General features: G+C 60.6%; 1 protein-coding gene across 1 annotated transcript in view; it reads right to left on the bottom strand.

The window, feature by feature from the left end:
• Positions 1-4396: 4396 nt before the first annotated feature.
• The window catches only part of Galnt9 (polypeptide N-acetylgalactosaminyltransferase 9), a 31327-nt gene continuing 17614 nt past the window's right edge, over positions 4397-18109 (bottom strand). The window contains exons 4-11 of the mRNA XM_090319938.1: positions 17151-17325; positions 14823-15020; positions 10559-10676; positions 7792-7977; positions 7067-7204; positions 6085-6180; positions 5425-5592; positions 4397-4609 (exon numbers count right to left, since the gene is read on the bottom strand). Of these exons, the coding sequence (XP_090176064.1) occupies positions 4463-4609; positions 5425-5592; positions 6085-6180; positions 7067-7204; positions 7792-7977; positions 10559-10676; positions 14823-15020; positions 17151-17325 (1226 nt within the window). The 3' untranslated portion in view covers positions 4397-4462. The remainder of the gene's footprint in view (positions 4610-5424; positions 5593-6084; positions 6181-7066; positions 7205-7791; positions 7978-10558; positions 10677-14822; positions 15021-17150; positions 17326-18109) is intronic.

The raw sequence follows: 18109 nt of genomic DNA, 5'->3' as shown, positions 1-18109 counted from the left end.
CTGAAGCTCCCATCTCCAGGGGTGCAGGTCCTAGGACTTCAACTCTGGGCTGGGCATGTCCCGGAGCTCTTCAGCTCAAGGCTAGCACTCTACAGGGTGCTTAATGGAAGGTAAGAGTCTCACAGACTTTCCTGCCCAGGCAGACTTTGAAGCTCAATCCTGAGACCTCGCCCTCCTGAATGAGATTACAGGTGTGAGCCATAGCACCTGGCAATTATTATTGTTTGTGGGCTTGCACGCTACCCTTGACCCACAGCTCCACTTTCCATTTTCTAGTGATTAATTAGAGATAAGAGTCTCACGGCTTTGTAATGCCCAGGCTGGCTTTGAACCGTTATCCTCAGATCTCAGCCTCTTGAAAAGCTAGGATTACAGAGGTGAGTGACCAAACCCCACTTATTTTTTGAATTATAGTGTATTTAATTATTCTAGAGTAATCATAGTATCATCACAATTACAACTTTTAAGTGGCTAACATAGTTATTAATACTATTATTAATTATGATGGCAATCAAAATTGTGGAAAACTGCTAGACTACTATTTTCGTCTTGTTTTAGTTTTATGTTTTGTGTTTTGAGCCGGCCCCTCTAGCCTCTCAGTGTTCTCCTGTCTTCACCTCCTGAGAGGGACCCCACCATGGACTGTAGATAAAATGGCAACAGAATTGAGATGTGAACAATCTCTGTAAACTCCTCAGTGACAGGGTGACACATTATCACGGCAGTGTTTGAATCCGTTCCAAACCTTTCTATACACATATACAAACACATAGTTTATTTGCCAAGTGCCATCACACACTAGGTGCTTTTTGAGCAAACTGCCTTCATTGAGACATGATTTACATACAATAAAATGTGCACTCAATCTTTTTCCCTGACTTTCATTTTCTTCACTTGGAAATGACTTCAGATGTCCTTAGGGCTGCAGGAAAACCTCATTTGTCCCACTGGCTCCTGATTTCCGGTCCCACATGAATACTGAGCAGGGGCCAGGCCAAGATGAGGCCTTAGAAACCTGGCAGGAGAGGCCTCAGGCACAGGGATTCAAGTCTCCCTTCTCACTACACTCTCAGTCTCTCCCCCCACATCCCCCACCAGCCTCACCATGTTTCTTTCTTTTTTGGGGGGGGGGGCAGTTCTGGGCTTGAGCTCAGGGCCTGAGCACTGTCCTTGGATTTTTCTCAAGGCTAGAGCTCTACCACTTGAGCCTCAGCACCACTTCTGGCTTTTTCCAAGTGTCTGATACCAAGGAATCAAACCCAGATCTTCGTGCATGCTAGGCAAGCACTCTACCACTAGGCCAAACTCCCGGCCCCCAGGCACCATGTTTCTTTAACTCTGAAATCAGTTTTCATTTCATTCTTTAGTCTTGCCACCAACATACTGAGCTTGGTCGGTGTTCTGCCCACTCAGGCTCTAAGGATTCTCGTGTCTATGGGTTGTGTTTTCTTCCAGGGTGATTCTTTCTCTGTGTTTGCAAACTTACTTTCTCCTCCCACTGACCTCTTCTCCACGCTCCCTGCCTGTTCTCTGGCCTCCCTGCTTCTCTGCTGTTTTCACAGCTATCTGTGGGGATTCAGATCACCCCCTGAACACCCCAACGAAAGGGGGAGAGGAAAGGGCGCGGCCCCACTGAACTTCAGCCTCTGGGAAGGAGATGTCAGCGCTGCATACATCACCTCAGGGCCCCAGGTACACAGGGGCCAATCTGCCTGGAGTGCAGAGGACGGCTGGCCCAAGGCCATATCTGAAGAAATCTCACCCCACTGACTTGTACTCGCACAGATAAGCCATTTAACTTAATTTTCCCCTGGGCAGTTAACCAGGCCATTTATCAAGACTGTCAGCTTAATTAACTTTGGTAGTCTGGGGAGGTGGTTCTTTTCTGCCAGAGAGAGCCACACACTTCTGGAGCCCGAGGCCTGGAGCCCCAGACCTGAGTGGCCGCTCCTGGGGGGGGAGGGCAGGATCTCCTGTGAGGGGAGGGGGCCTCCGAGGGCCCTCGCCTGCTCAGACCCTGATTTAGAATCCTGGCTTCTCTTTTCTTCCTCCCTTTTTCCCTTTTCCTTCCTCCTTTGCCATCTCCAACATTTTAAGCTATCATAAAAAAAAAGGGGGGGCCGGGAGTTTGGCCTAGTGGTTAAAGTGCTTGCCTAGCATGCATGAAGACCCAGGTTCGATTCCTCAGTACCACATACATAGAAAAAAGCCGGAAGTGGTGCTGAGGCTCAAGTGGTAGAGCTCTAGCCTTGAGAAAGTCCAAGGACAGTGCTCAGACCCTGAGCTCAAGCCCAGGACTGGCAAAAAAAAAAAAAAGGTGACCAGGCGACATGGAGGAACGTGGTGGAAGGCACGTGTCGGGGTCTCGCAGCCCAGAGTGAGGCCTGCCCGTCCTGAGGACCCCCTGGGTCTCCTCCCTCCCTGGTCTCTGTGTCTCCAGTGTTGCCATGCTGTTTAAGCTTTGGGTATGAAGACTCACTTACATAAAAACGCAATCCCTCTTTCTCTCTGCCCCAGCCCCTCTATGATTCTCCTCTCCTCTCCTTTTCTTTTCTTTTTTTGCCAGTCCTGGGGCTTGAACTCAGGGCCTGAGCACTGTCTTTGGGCTTTCTCAAAGCTAGAGAGCCACAACACCACTTCTGGCTTTTTGTTTTCCTACTTTCTTTTTTTCTTCCTTCCTTCCTTCCTTCCCCGTGAGCTGGTGTCATGAGCTGGTGTCATGAGCTGGTGTCATGAGCTGGTGTCATGAGCTGGTGTCATGAGCTGGTGTCATGAGGCCGTCCTCTGGCCGCGCCTTGGACTCACAGTGAAGAGTTTCCTACCAGGGCTGAGTGGACAGCATCTCCACCTGGAACCCCTGGACGTATGGACCTGAGGCTGGCCCTTGGCCAGGACTCGGCCTGTGTTTTGGGGAAGCAACAATCTCATGCAAGAGCAAGAGGCTGGGGCAGGAAGCGGGCCCTGTACGGCCCCCAGGAAACGCCGAGGGGCTGACTGTGTGGCTCATGCTCCTGGGTGTGTACCCGCATCTCCACCCCCACCCCACCAGAACAAGAATGAGTCAAGCACGTGCCTGGCGTCAGTCCAGGTCGTGGTTCCATCAGTTGGCGGCCCCCGTTACTTTCCGTCTTTCTGCTCTTGCTGGAGCAGCTCTGGGCATTTTCTCCCAGCGGAGAACACATGTCTGGCTCCAGTGCCAGTGCACCAGTCTCGTCTCTAAGGTGGTGGTTGTGGTGCCCCACCCATAGCTTGAGCACCAGTGACTGTGCAAGGTCCAGGACGGGCCCCGGGCTGTGGGCACTGCGGGCATGGAAGCCAGGGCCAGGAAGCGTGAGGAGTCACGTCCTGCGGGAGCAGAGGCTGCGTCTAGCCATATTCATTTGACAGTCTGCCTTTGTGACGCAGAAACACTGGGTTTTGGCCAGCTGTACCTATAACTGCCCAGGGAAAAGGCCATGGCCCCAGCTTCCTCTGCAGCGGTGAGTGTAGCTGAGACCCTGAGTTGTGGGCAACAGGCACAAGAGCCGAGGCGAGCATGCCCAGGCCGATGCCTCCCCACCCCTCCCTCTTGCCCCCAGCTGGCCAGAGCTGTGGCAAGGTCAGCCCTCCTGTCCCACAAGTGGATGCATCAGCGAAGGCATTGCAAGCATTTTCCTGAAAGACCATGGAGAAGTTTTAGCCTTGCTAGCAACATTTCAACTCCTCATCCACAGCCCCAAAGCTGCAGTCACAGATACCAGGCAAGCGGAGGAAGTGACTGTACGCCAATAAAAGTTTATTTATAAAAACAGGTGAGGGGCTGAGGGCATCGCTTGCTGACCACTGCAACTGACTGACAGCAGAGCAACAAGAGAGTCAGGGCCTAGCACACGGTGGGCTTGCCTGGCACTGGCCAGCCGCGACCCCCACGAAGACAGGTACAAACAACTCTGCTGTTGAACCGCTGCCATCTGGCTTCTGCTGGGACAGTAAGCCCATTCCTAAATGGGGGAGCAGGGGAGCGGGGCTCTCCCCTCTCACCAGACCACAAGCAGACACTCTGATTTTGCCTCAGTGATGGTGATTGTAAGTGGCCCAGGAAAGGGCCGTCCAGCTGCAAGGCCTCGGCTGCTGGGAGGCAGGGAGGGAGAGTCTCTGCACTGGACGGCGGGGATGGCTTCCGTGGGGTGTGGACAGGGTACTGGCACATGCGGGGAGGCGGCTGTCCGGTGGCCTGTCTGTGAACACCATAGAAAAGGCACGTGGTTTGGCGCTGGCGTGCGCTGTCCTCAGGTGTCCTATCCCAGGAGATGCGCTGTGCTCCTGGCCTGGCCTGATGCCACTGGCGTCCTGGGAGACGGGGCCCAGCCCTGTGCTGGGTCTGCGGGGTCTGCGGTGGGGGGGACTAGGGGGGCCCACCATCCGCCCACCCACCCAACACCCCGAGGTCCACCGAGCTCAGCTGTGGGGGCTCTGGGCCGGGTCAGTGTTGTCCGTGCGAGATCCAGTTCCTGATCATCCACTTCTGCCCCGAGCACCTCTGCACCACCAGCCGCAGCCCAAAGTTGGCGTCTTTGGACATCTCCACCTCCAGACACCGGCCAGTATCTCGACTCACGATGGGGCCGCTCTGGAGGAGGAGAGCCTGAGTCTGCACGGAGCCCACCTCCCTGACCGAGGCACTGGTCCGCCAGGCTTGGACGTGGGCCAGGCGGCTGGTGACCAGGGCACGAGGAGCCCCCAGGGCCCACGTCCAAGCCTGGTGACCCCAAAGGCAACTGAGCAGCATGCAGAGCGGCAGCTCGTCCCCAGCTGAAGCCACCCTGGTCCCCGGTCCCCACGCCGGGGCCAGCGGAGCTGCTCCTGAATGCCAGCAGTCGGGAAGCCAGGGGACAGGGGACAGGGGACACTCAGGAGACACCTGACTGCCTTCATTTGGACTGCCAACCTCACTGAGTGGAGAAAGGCCCAGGAGACTGTTGGAAAGTGGGACGGACTGGTCCTGAGTGTGGGTGGCCACACAGACGGCCACGGGGGTAAGGGCAGGAGGCACAGCCCACTGACGCCCGCCCTCCCTCCCTCCTCCTCCCGTCCCCCCACCCTCTGTTCCACGACACCCTCCCTGTCAAGATGGACTGAAACCTCTGAGTGGCCTCAGCACTGACCTCCAGTGTGGGCAAAATGAGTGCTCCCTCCTTTAAACTACTGTCACCACGGCAAGTGACTGCCATGGGATGATGTGGAGCTGCCCTGCTCTCTGCCCCTGCCCTCTGCCCCTTCCCCCTGCCTCTGCCTCTGCCCTTTCCCCCTTCCCCTGCCCTCTGCTCCCTTCCCCTTGCCCTCTTCTGCCCCCTGCCCCCGTCCTCAGTCTCTTCTCTCCTCTGCCATCCCAGCAGCTGGCCTAGATGGCGGAGGTGCCCTGGGCCTCAGCACCCCTGCACTGACCTGGGTGAAGTCCCACAGCCTCTGGCTTGGCCTGGCCACATCCTCACATTTCTTCAGGGCGGGCGTGCGGGCCTGGCCCTCATCCACCAGACACTTAGAGTCGGGCAGAAAGGCGGTGGAGCCCAGGGGTCCCAGCTGGAGCAGGCCGTCGGCGCTGTACCGCACCAGCTGAGGGGACAGCGGGACAGTGAGCGGCTGTGATGCCCAGGCCCCGGGGGCCTGCCCGCCAGGGTTCTCAGACCTGGCCTGGCCCCAGGATGAAGAAAGGCAGACCGCGGGCCCTCCAGTGCGTGCTGGAGGCTTTACCAGGGGCGCTGCAGCGGCCAGGCTAAGGGATGGGAAGGACACTGGCGAGGTTCAGGTGCCAGCTGACCCTCAGCTTTGGGGAGACAGCTACTGGACACCAGAGACGTGCAGCTGGCAAGGCCATCTACCCCTGCCTCAGCCTGGGGAGGGGGAGCCCGCTAGGACTCACGATGCTGCAGGAGCCGCCAGCACCCCCGGGGCCTCACAAAGTTCTGTGCTCTAGACCACAGGCAGAGCTGGCACCCCGAGTGAGTCTCCGCAGCCTGGGGAGGTCAGGCGGGTGCCGCCCGCCCTCCCTCTGTGCCAGCCTCCCGCCTGCCGCCGAGCCCGGGGTGGGGCGGTCCCGTCGCCCACCTGGGAGGACATGCCGTGACAGGGGTAGAGGATGGCCCGGTCATCGTCGTCCGCCCCCTGGTCCAAGCAGTAGCCCGCGGCCTTGCTGTTTCTCACCTACAGACAGGAGAGCCTTGGGGTCACATGATGGGGTCTCCAGGACTGAGCAAGGGTGCGAGAAGCTCCCTGCCCGGGGGGAGGACACACTCTGCAACTGCCCAGGGAGCATGTCAGGTGGACAGGGGGCACTCATTTCCGCTCATTCCATGGCAAATCACCACATGTGCTGGTCCTGGGAAAGCTGTGTCTGAAGGAACTGGAGGTTGCTGGGCAGACGCTCTAGGGACTGGTCTGTGAGAACTGCCCTCCAGGCTGCTTTTCTTCTGGCCATCTCAAGTGCTGGCCAAGGCAGTGTGCAAACCTCTTACCCAGAGAGTGGCGAGCTCCCTGACCAGACAAGCCCGCTTGCACCATGCAGACCTGAGGAGGTGCAGGAAAGCAGCAGCCACTCCTCCCTGGCCTGGAGAGCCCTGTGTAGCTACGCAGGGCTTGTGCAGTCTCTGTGCGGCGGTGTGACTGCTCTCCCGTGCACGTGCGCGTCTGGAGAGCATGTGTCTGCACGCACCATGGTGCATAATCACATGGCTGTGTGACGTGAGTGCATGAGTGTGGCACACGTGTCCACATGCTGTGACCTGCACCTCTTGTGTAGCTGGGGTTTCAGGCATGAGGCCTTGTGCCCAGCCAGGAGATGCCTTTGATGGGAGCTCATGAATGCAGTCCATGCAGGGGGCCTGCATGTCTGGATGCACGTCTACACACAATCCCATGTCCATGCAAAGGAGTGCGCATGCTGGCCTGGTGTTGGGGGGCAGGTGTCAGGGCGTGAGTACTGGGGTGTGGGTGTGCATGTGTTGGGGTGCAGGCATGAAGGGGAGCAGGTGTCTACAAAGGCACAGACGTCTGCCTCCCGTCCAGCCGGGAGCGCCGGTGCAGGCGGTACCTCTCCGTACGTGAGGGTGTTGTTGTAGATCCTCATCTCAGGGTACACGTTCTCTAGGTACCACCTGAAGCTGCGGCACTTCAGCCGCTGGCGCAGGGCCAGCCTCTCAGACACATCCCCGAAGTCCACGCCAGGGTTCTGTGGGGTAGAAGCAGGCAAGAGGCCGAGGGTTGCCGTCTGAGGCCCAGGCCTCTCCCCGGGACGACGGGACCCCCAGCGCAGCCTTGGGTGCTGAGCTGGCATCCCGGTGCCCGGGGCTGATGTGCAGACACGGCTGGTTCATACCCCGGTCTCCTGGGGGACGCCGAGCATCTCCTTCCTGATCTGGGTCCCCGCCCCACCCCACCCCCGCCGGGGCTCCGCCTCCCCCCCACCCCACCCCATCCCTGCCGGGGCTCTGCCTCCCCCCCACCCCACCTCCCCCCACCCCCGCCGGGGCTCCGCCTCCCCCCACCCCGCCCCACCCCATCCCTGCCGGGGCTCTGCCTCCCCCCCCACCTCCCCCCACCCCCGCCGGGGCTCCGCCTCCCCCCACCCCACCCCACCCCCGCCGGGGCTCCGCCTCCCCCCACCCCACCTCCCCCCACCCCCGCCGGGGCTCCGCCTCCCCCTACCCCTCCCCACCCCACCCCCGCCGGGGCTCCGCCTCCCCCCACCCCACCCCGCCCCTGCCGGGGCTCCGCCTCCCCCCACCCCACCCCCGCCGCCGGCAGGGCGGGGCTTACGGTCATGGGGATGTTCCAGGCCATGTACACATGGGACTTGAAGTCGTCCATCCACACCTCCGCGGCCCGCAGGGCGTTGCGCTTGGCGTAGTAGTCGATGTCGTTGTTGTACGGCTTCTTGCTGCGCTCGATGTGCGCCACGCGGGAGCAGGGCAGCACCTCCATGCTGCCTCCGCACTGCCACACCTGGGGGCGGGGCCTGGTGAGGGCGGGGCCGCGGGGACCACGCCCCTCCCGCCCCTCGTATTCCCATACGCACTGGGCGGAGCCTGGCGAGGGCGGGGCCGCGGGGACCACGCCCCTCCCGCCTCTCGTATTCCCCTACACACGGGGCGGAGCCTGGCGAGGGCGGGGCCGCGGGGACCACGCCCCTCCCCATGCACTGGGCGGAGCCTGGCGGGGGCGGGGCCGCGGGGGCTCTGGGCGGGAATCACGGGCCCAGGGCCGCAGACGCGGAGTCCCCAGGCCCGGGCAGAAGCCAGGCTCACCGGGCGTCGACGCCCACAACCACGCCGCGCGCCGCCGGACCGGGCACGGGTCTCCAGCCGGTGCGAGCCAGCCCTTCCCGTCGACAGCCCTGCTCCGCCCGGCGTGGGGCGGCCGGCGAGCACGCGCCTGGGCGCCGCTGGGCGGGATCCGCCCTTCGGCTTGGGAGAGGCTTTTGCGGGCGTTAGCTCTGCAGTGAGGGCCTTGCGCTTGCTCGGGCTCCTCCCTGCGGGCCCGGCGGTGCTGCGACGCCGTTCCCGCCAGGCTGGAGCCCCAGATCGAGAAGCCAGCGAGCGGCCGGCCTGGAGCAGGGCGGAGTCAGGGCCCGCGGAGTGTCGCAGGGATGGACAGGAAGGGCGAATCCCCGGGAGAGGCTTCCACGCGGAACCGGAGAAAGCCACTCAGCCCTCTGCCAATCCCAGGTGAATCCGGGCCACAGATCCCGCGTGTGGCCGCACGGACGGGCCGGGCTCCACCATGTCCGCTCTCGGGCTGGGGCAAGCGCCCAGTTAGATGGGAGCCTCAGCCCATGTGGGTGACGCAGCGAGGCTCTGGGGCAGGAGGGACGCGCTGGGGACAAGCTGCAAGGCAGCCCTGCCAGCTGCCCTAGGGCAGGGCATCCTGGCTTCCGATCCCGGCTGGGCCGGGGTGTGTGCCTGGGGCTCCTGATGCTCGCAGCTGGAGGCCCCTCCACAGGGCCGGAGTCCTGTGTGGGTGACGGAGCCCCCTGCCCTGCGGCACCTGCCCTTCTCACCTAGGGCCTGGTGGGTGGGACCGGCAGCCTGGCTGCGGGGAGGAGGCCCGCCCTGAGCGCTGCCTGGTGTGTGGGGGGCAGGTTCCTGTCGTGGATGCCACCCCTGCTGACTGGAACGCTCCCGAGGGCAGGGCCACAGCACAGGCGGGGCCCACAGCACCCGCCTGCCCTCACCCTGCTCGCTCCGGGGCCTGTCCCGCCAGGGCAGTGGTGGCCTGGCAGGGTGGGTCCAGGCCCTCTGCTGAAGGAAGCCGGTCCCGCGTCTCCCCACGAGCAGATGCCCGGAGCTCTAGGGCTCAGGGCCCGGGCCTTCCCACGTCTGCTCTGCTAACGGCTTTGGTCACCAGACTCGCAGAGCTTGGTTTTTGTCCTGACCTTTATTAAACTGAATGGACACGGTGGAGCCATTTCCCCCTAATTGATGCTAGGACGTTCCTCATTAGGAAACGTGCAGCTGGCACTTCTACGATCACAGGAACGGAAATTGGCCCCAAGACCACAGAATTTCTCTAATTAGGCCAAATCGATCACAACGGCTGTGTGGGCTGCCATATTAACCACAAATCAGAAGCAGCCGTATCTGCCTGGGAGAGGGAGTCAGGCAGCAGAGCACAGACCCAGACTGGAGTCAGCTGGAAGCCACCTCATGCCCCTGGCTGCCCAAGCCCCAGTCACCAGGGCACAGCTGCACTACACTGATGGTAGAGTCCGGCTCCAGGTGTCCCTTCCGGTCTCAGGTCACTGGCCTCGACTGCTGGCTGCTCACCAGGATGGTGGGTCCTGGGCAGAGGGGGTGGCACGGGGTGGTACCCGGGGCAGGGCTGCCAGCTTAGACATGCAGGAATGTGGCCTGTGTATGGACAGAGGCTGCGGCCTTCACTGGTGGAGTGCCAGCTGCAGCAGCTGACAAGGCCCAGGCCGCAGACCCTGGGCCCTGTGCAGCTGCCAGGCGGCCGGTCCTCAGGACCGGCTTCTCCCAGGCAGGCTTTGCGCTGGACGCCTGCTTGGGGCCTGGCAGGGTCGTCACCAGTGGCTGCTTCCAGTGCCCTGCCAAGACCTCCTCCATGTCTTGTCTTCACCTCCCACCACACAAGTCCCACACAGCTGCTGTGCAGGCCCTCGGGCTCCTCCACAGCTCACCAGTCCCCAGCCCCCTCTCCTCACCTCCACAGCTCACCAGTCCCCAGTCCCCTCTCCTCACCTCCACAGCTCACCAGTCCCCAGTCCCCTCTCCTCACCTCCACAGCTCACCAGTCCCCAGCCCCCTCTCCTCACCTCCACACTGCTCACCAGTTGCAGCTCCCTTCCCCCTCCCTCCACCAGGTAGCAGCAGAAGAGAGGGCCTGAGAGGTAAAGCAGCCCGCAGAAGGCCAGGCTTTGCTCCGAGGCCCCTGGGTGTGCTGGTGTGCTGGTGTTCTTGCAGGGGCTAACCCAGCCGGCCCCAAGGGGCGCCACCCCTGGCAGGCCCGCCTCTGAGAAGCCCACCCCTGACCCCATGCCCCACGTCCTGGCTCCTGGCCAACTCACCCTCATCCCTAGCTCGATGTTCTCGGCACCGTACACCTCCATGCCCGGGTCCAGCAGGCCAATGTCCCCGAAGTATTCCCGGTCCACTACGAATGAGCAGCCAATCATGGCAGGCGTCCTGGGGAGGCAGAGACAGTGGCCTGAGCTTGTCGCCAGCTGTGGCCCCGAGCCCCATCTGCCTGGGAGCAGCTGCGCGTGAGCCTGGCTAGCCGCCAGGAGAGCCTGTGTCCTCGTGTCTCTCTCCCCCCGTCAGTCCCTCGCCACTCACTGCCTGGCAGAACACCGGCACAGTCCGAGGCTCTGTGTGTGGCCCACAGACGGCATGCTCAACGTCAAGGGCTGTGGCTCCCACCCCGGCTCCTTCCCTGCCTCCCTCGGCGCCCTCCTGTCCATCACTGTTCCCAGCTGCAGGGTCAGCTGTGTAGCTGTGCACTGCTCAACACCATGGCAGCTCTTTGGTAGCAGATTCTGTGCAGCGCCAGCCTGTGCAGCTATAAGAGGCAAACCGCCAGCTATGCGTCATCCCTGCAGTACTTCTACCAACAGCCACAACATTTGAAGTGGCAGCAAACTTAGCCTTGGGCCTTACCCGTGAAATCTTGAATACATGTGTAACTGATATTTTCCTAGTGAGCACCAAAAAACGAGCCACCCGTGTCCCTGGAAAGCCATGGTGATGGCGGAAGCAAGGCCCCGTGAGGGTCGGAGACAAGCGGACACCATGAGGACGCCACACTCATGGCATCCATCACGTGTTGAGGGATGGTGGCCCCTGCTCATAGCAGAGCCTCTAGAAGAGACAGGATATGGCTCAGGCAGGAAGTGGTGGGGTCTGTGTGCTGTGAGCCCAGGGTCCTCTCCGCCCCAGATGGATTTAGCACCAGGACAGCTTCCCTGGCCTTGGGGCTTGACTTCTTCCAGGCTGGGGACTCCCAAAAGTCTTGCTGGGGAGGCCTGTGTCCTTGGGCTGAGGCTGCACTGCCACCATGTCTCACCTCCTGACTCTACTGCAGGCACCAAGTCTTCTTCCAATAAAAACTGGGCAAGAAACTGGCCTGGGACTTAATTTAAAAGAAGCAATTCTGCCCTTAATGATCGAGAAGTCAGAAGTAAGCCCATCCATTGTCCAAGAATAACAGGGCATTAAAAACCAATTATCCCTTTATTTGCGCAAGGATCCAATTTGTTCTGTCATTACATTTTGGCCACAAAGCTTACCATAATGAAATTTTAATACTGTCTTTGATTTTTCATAGCAAACCCTTGACAGGCTATCTTACGGCTCCAGCATTCAGCAGGTGTGCCTTTCATCGGAGCAACAATCACCATGACTGTGATTTCTGATAGATAGATGCCATTTCCCTCCAAGCCTATTAAAGCTGGTAATGATTTTTATTACTATTACTCAGTTCCAAAATAAACTTAAATTCATAAGGCAATAGTAGCAGATTCAGCTAGCACTGAATTTATATGCATGAGGAAGTCTTGTTGTGATTACAGAAAACAGGCACTGCCTCTCCCAACACCCTGGACCTTCACCTCCTGTCTCTTGCATACTGACGTCTGGCCAGACCCATTGTACGGGTTAAACGTGGAAACAACCCGCCTGGACTCCGTGGACTGGTGAGGATCACAGAACAGTGGTCTCTCCACACAGGGCTATTTCCCAGCCAATGGGACAGAGCCTTGGTCAGGAGAGAACCAGCCTTCAAGGACAGCAGCAGTCTGTGGCCTCCAGGGGGCCCTGGTGGCCCAGGGACAGGAGGTAGGACTGGGCCAGAGGAGGAGCTGAGCTGGGCTGGCCTCAGGCAGTATGGCCTCCCTGCCTTCACTTCGTAGGGGCTGGAGGTCTGTGAGGAGGGAGCAGCCCTCCGTGGAGTCCGTGAGCCTCCTCCACGCTTACGTGGAAGGCCCAGCTGTTGCTGGAGGCGTTGTTTCCATACACCGGGCCACATGGGCTCCTCTGGGGTACTGAGCGCCCTGGCGCCGCTCCAGGACTAGCCCAGCACATTCAGGTCCCACCTCAGCTTCTCCCTGGGGAGCTGCTCCTTCCTCGGCGTCCTCTCTACCTCCCTGTGTCCTGCATCTGGGGGTTTCATCCGCTGAGGAAGAGCAGGCTCCCACACCCTCACAGTCTACTGAACTCAGGAAGCACTGAGGGCCCTGCGGCACCATAGGGGACTGACCAGGGCAGGAGCTCGGGACCGGAGCTCGGGGGCCCTGGCCTGCAGGGTGGTGTCGCTGTGGCACTGGCCCCAGGAGGCAGTGTCTGCTCAGGGTCAGGGCTCTGTATCTCCTCTACCGCCTGGTATGATAAATGACGCGAGGTCCTTCAGGGAGAGCCTGAGGAAGCTGCACAGGACAGGGTTTCCCTGGTTGAAGAGTGGGCCCCACATCGGCCCATCTTCTCTGTGTAGGCTCTGCCTATCGGCTGGCTCGCAATAGTGCCAACTCGCTGGCACGCGGCGTTCGTGGCTCCCCAGGAGATGTTGATAACCAGGCAGGCTGGGCCCCCACAGGGCCCAATCAGGCCAGCAAACCTTTCCCTGCAGCAACTCGTCATGTGTAAGAGCCTGCCAGGCACGATGGGAAGGGCCTCCCCGGGGCTTCCTGAATTTCACTGACTGATAAAGTGTCACACACAAGGCATTTGTTTTGCTACTAATTGGGATCATCGAGACCATTTCAAAAGAAGAAAAACAACCTTCAACCCACTGCTCCTTGCCCCGGCAAACTCTGAGGACCCATCTGCCGCACTGCACTGCCATGGAGCTGGAGCCCGGGGCCTGCTCTGAGCAGCGGGCCCCAGGGGCTGGGGGCCTGTTGCTGCCTTGGCAGCCGTTTGTCTCACTGTTTTCAGCAACGTCCTCTGTGGTGGAAATCAGTGAAGTATGGGTTGGAGCCAAATGATTTCATCTCACAGCGTCCAGGCAGCCCAACTGGGCCTCAGGCTTCCCTGGGACTTCATTTATCATGGAGGCGATTTGCCAGTAGAGAGCAGACACACACCAGGCCTGAAGGTGTCTGGCCCAGTTGTTCTGATGCCTGGCTTTCACAGTCTGGAGGACGGCTGCCCACCACCAAGCTGGGCCCCATGAGACCCTCCTGCAAGAGGTGCCGGCTCCAGGCACCACAACGGGCGCTCTCAGATCCTCCTGGGCCCAGCAGGCTCTTCCAGGGGGCACATCAGCTTGTACAGGGAGCTGGAGAGGCCTCACTGAGTCACTACGCCCCAGGCCCTGCTCTGGAGGTCATCAGGCCTGAGGGGCACATTCACTTCTGGGCAGTGCAGTGCTAGCGTCCCCAGGGGGAAGAGGAACCTCCAGAATTTGAGGCACAGGCTTCCCAGGAGTGCACAGAAGGGGCAGCAAGGGCTGGGGAAGCGTTTCAAACTGCAAAAGCTCAGGGGTTGGAGGGAACAGACACAGCGATTTAGGTGAAAGCCACTGCTGTGCAGGGATCGGGTTAGGCGTTAGTGAGACGGCATCAAGGAGCAGCTGGGTCTGGGGCGAAACTGAGCTGCAGCGCAGAATCCTGGGCCCAGGGCCCTCAGTCCAGCCAGGCAGCGGGCCCTGGTTGCCAGGACCCGTTTCCCAAGAGATGCAGTATGCGCTTGTGCATTTAAACATGTTAAGAGTCCCTCTCTTTCAATCTAAGGAACTAATTCAAAAGAAAACTAAATGCTTTGCAGGAGAAGCTATGGGGATTCGCTTAAATAACCCTAGGTCTCTGTCTTCAGCAAAAATACATCCTCATCACAGGACACTGCAGTGAAAGCGAGCAATGTAATTCCTGGGTGGAGATGGGAGGGAGGGAGGGAGGGAAGACACTGGAGAGAAGAAATGGACTCATTATCTGACTCGTTACAATAACAATAAAGTAAATTAAAGTAAGGGAAAAGAAGCCAGTTGGGCTTCTGTAACCCTAGCTACCCAGAAGGCTGAGATCCAAGAATCATGGTTTGAATCCAGTCTGAGCAGGAAAAGTCATGAGATCCTTCTCTCCAATGAGCCACCAGGAAACAAGAAGTGGTAGAGGGCAGAAAAGCTCGGGGTGAGCACCCAGCCCCTGAGCTCAAGCCCTAGGGCCACACGAACAACCAACAAAAAGCCCAAACCAACCATCCTCAGGCCTGGGCCCTGTGTGCTGCCACTGTCCGTCTCTCCCCCCTCCCCTGCCCCAGCCCCCCAGCCCTCTGGTCTGACAGGCTCCTTGCTGCGGGCACCCTCTCTGCCAGCTGCCCTGGCGAGGCGCCTCTGCTCACCGGATGGGCGCGGCCTCATCCCCTTGGTCCAGCCAATCCCGGGGTGGTATGATGTACATGCACCACAGGCCCCAGTTGTAGCCGTGGGCGGCGTTGGCGTACTGCTGCACCTCAAACGTGTTGTACTTGATGTTGTCGATGGCGGGCAGGACTATCCGCCTGCGGTCCTCCTGGATTCGCGTGAGGGCGGGCTCAGCCCTGCGGGGAGGCAGGGGGCCGGTGAGGAAGTCTGCGGGCAGGAGCTGGAGCCGGCAGGCTGGGCAGCGCCCCCCTCATCCAGCCCCCAACTCCAGGCAGCCAGGCTGCAGGCTGGCCTGGCCTCACCCTGGCCCTGGAGGGTCTCCCAGGAGTCAGCTGGGGACCCCTGGGCTCCCAGCACAGCCTCTCAACCTGACCCTCACCCCTTTCCTTCCTAGGCCCCATGGGAGAGGCGCCCACTGGTAAGTGTTGGCTGGAGGCTTATCACGCCGTCTTCTGTCCCAGAGTGGAATTCATCCAAGAACCAGGCCACAGGGAGTTCACGGGCCAGTGTGCCATGTGCAGCCCACGGATCAGCTCTGGTACACGGGGTGTGGCGGGGTGTGTGGGGGGGGACGCCCGGAGCCGATGCAGTACGAGGTGACAGGCATTGTGGGCAGGGTGAGGTGACTGCCCTCCTGTGTGGAGGTGTCTGCAGTGCCAGAGGAGGTGTGGGAGGGCTGGGGGCAGGGGTGGTGCTCCACACGGAGGGGAGAGGGCTGCAGAAGACCCCGCACACGCCCTGCACACACGGGGAGGAGAGCCAGGCGGCAGGCGAGGGCAGAGTGGAAGGGGATGCTGCCACCATTTGCTTGGCCACTGCTGGCTGGATTCTCTGCATGGAGGGGGTCACAGGGCCAGGGGGAGGGCAGCTTGCTCCTTGGGAGCCCAGCTGAGGTCCACCTGTCCGGGGATCTGAGGCCCCAACGCTCTGGAGGGTGGGCTGGCCCAGAGCAGGCTGTGCAGCTCAGTCAGAGCAACCTGGTGTGTGTAGATTCACCCTGCCCCACAGCCAGAGCCCTGGATTTGTTTATCTGCCTCTCAGCCAGTGGGGAGGATAACTAATTAGTTAGACAAGGGAAGCAGGAATGGAAGATGGCAAATGCCACGTCATTAATCCTGTGGGGTTCAGTGGGCGGCTCGGGGAGGGTGCTATTTACAGATGGATAACTGGGCTTCCATTTGTGGAAATTAAAGTTACACCAATTTAAAATTACATTTGGATGCGGCAGCCCTGGCTTCCTCTGGTGTCCTGCAGTGGGAGGGGGGGAGGCTGACAATGCAGCGAATGACAGAAAGGCTTCTAGGCCTGGCTGTGCAGGACACAGCCCATGTGGCCTAGGGGCAATGCTGCTGGAGGTGGGCGATGGCACACAGCAGAGGACACAGCATGTCCTCTGTGAGAAAAGGAGTCGCCTCACTGGCTGACAGGGACAGATGCGTAGGGTTGTGAAGGGACCTGGAAGGAGGAGGAAGCTGAGTCTCTGGGTCACTTGCCAGGCACAACTAAGCCTCCGACCAGTTCCAGTCCTGGGACAGGTCCAGCCCTGTTGCACCCACCGGAGGCCAAATGAGCCAATCAGGAGCTGAGAGATGTGAGACCCGCTCCCCCGGGGACCCCCGGGGATGTCACACCACACAGACAGGCCCTCAAAGGCAGCACCCATGGTCCAGAGCAGTCTGCAGCTACGTTCTCAGCCAAGCTGAGCCAGGAGATTGACACAGAACGGCTGCAGTCCAGCTTCTCCTGAAAATGGGTCAGAAGGCGGCTGGGGAGGTGGCAACGCTCTTGCAGAGTGTGCATAGGCCATGGATGCAGGGAGGGGAGGGAGGGACGGGTGGAAGAGAGAAGAAAAAAAGAAAAAGAAGGGAAGGAAGGAAGAGGGGAGGAAAGGAAGGGATGAAGGGAGGGGAAAGGAAGGAGGAAAGGAAAGGTGGAAAAGAAAAAGAAAGAGGGGCAGTGCCCTGGTGCTGCCTGGCCACCGGCCCTGCCCTGTGGACTCGGACCCTGCTGGGATCTGTGGACACCTCTCTGTGACTCGGCTTAGGGCTCGAGAAAGGATCATGTAGACCATCCATGGAGGGCCTACACGGATCCTGACGGGGCCAAGAAGGGAGACGGGCTGTGAGAAGACAGGGGTGAAGAAGGAACCGTGTGGCCACGCGCCAGGGGCCATACGAGCCCCCAGGAACAGCGGGGGTGGGGATAAGCTCCTCCAGAGACAACTGCCCTGAGCAATGATGACGGATGGCAGGAGCCCGGGCCTGGGGCCGGGGCCTTCCGGGGCCGTGCGTGCTCCCTGCCCTTACCAGCCCGTGTTGAACTCCACATGGGCATCAAAGAAGCCCACCACCGGCGCCGTGGCCACCTTCCAGCCTTGCAGCCGTGCCCGGATCAGGCCTTCCCGCCGGCTGTTCCGTACCACTTTCACCAGGCCCGGATACCGCCTGTGCACGTACTGCTCCAGGCTGAACTTGAGCTCCGCTGTGGGGAGAGGAGAGGGCCTCAGCAGGCCCCGGGGGGCCCACCCGGGACACTTCTTCAAGGCTGGACACCCACGAAGGCTGGGTGACACCGACACGGCCAAGGAGCCAACAAGCAATGCAGAGGGAGGGCACCACGGGGGCAGGAGGCAGTGGACAAACCACAGCCACAACCACGGGGTGAGCAGAATGGAGGTGAGGGGCTCCGCTCAGGGGGAGTCAGACACAGGAGGTGAGCAGAATGGAGGCGAGGGGCTCCGCTCAGGGGGAGTCAGACACAGGAGGTGAGCAGAATGGAGGCGAGGGGCTCCGCTCAGGGGGAGTCAGACACAGGAGGTGAGCAGAATGGAGGCGAGGGGCTGAGCTCAGGGGGAGTCAGACACAGGAGGTGAGCAGAATGGAGGCGAGGGGCTCCGCTCAGGGGGAGTCAGACACAGGAGGTGAGCAGAATGGAGGCGAGGGGCTGAGCTCAGGGGGAGTCAGACACAGGAGGTGAGCAGAATGGAGGCGAGGGGCTCCGCTCAGGGGGAGTCAGACACAGGAGGTGAGCAGAATGGAGGTGAGGGGCTCCGCTCAGGGGGAGTCAGACACAGGAGGTGAGCAGAACGGGTTGAGGGGCCCAGCTCAGGAGGAGTCAGACACAGGAGGTGAGCAGAATGGAGGCGAGGGGCTGAGCTCAGGGGGAGTCAGACACAGGAGGTGAGCAGAATGGAGGGGAGGGGCTCCGCTCAGGGGGAGTCAGACACAGGAGGTGAGCAGAATGGAGGTGAGGGGCTCAATCAGGG

This window comes from Megascapheus bottae, chromosome 28 (assembly GCF_031878675.1).
Source record: "Megascapheus bottae isolate mThoBot1 chromosome 28, mThoBot2.hap1, whole genome shotgun sequence".
Lineage (NCBI taxonomy): Eukaryota > Metazoa > Chordata > Mammalia > Rodentia > Geomyidae > Megascapheus > Megascapheus bottae.
This window is presented reverse-complemented; position numbering and strand designations above follow the sequence as displayed.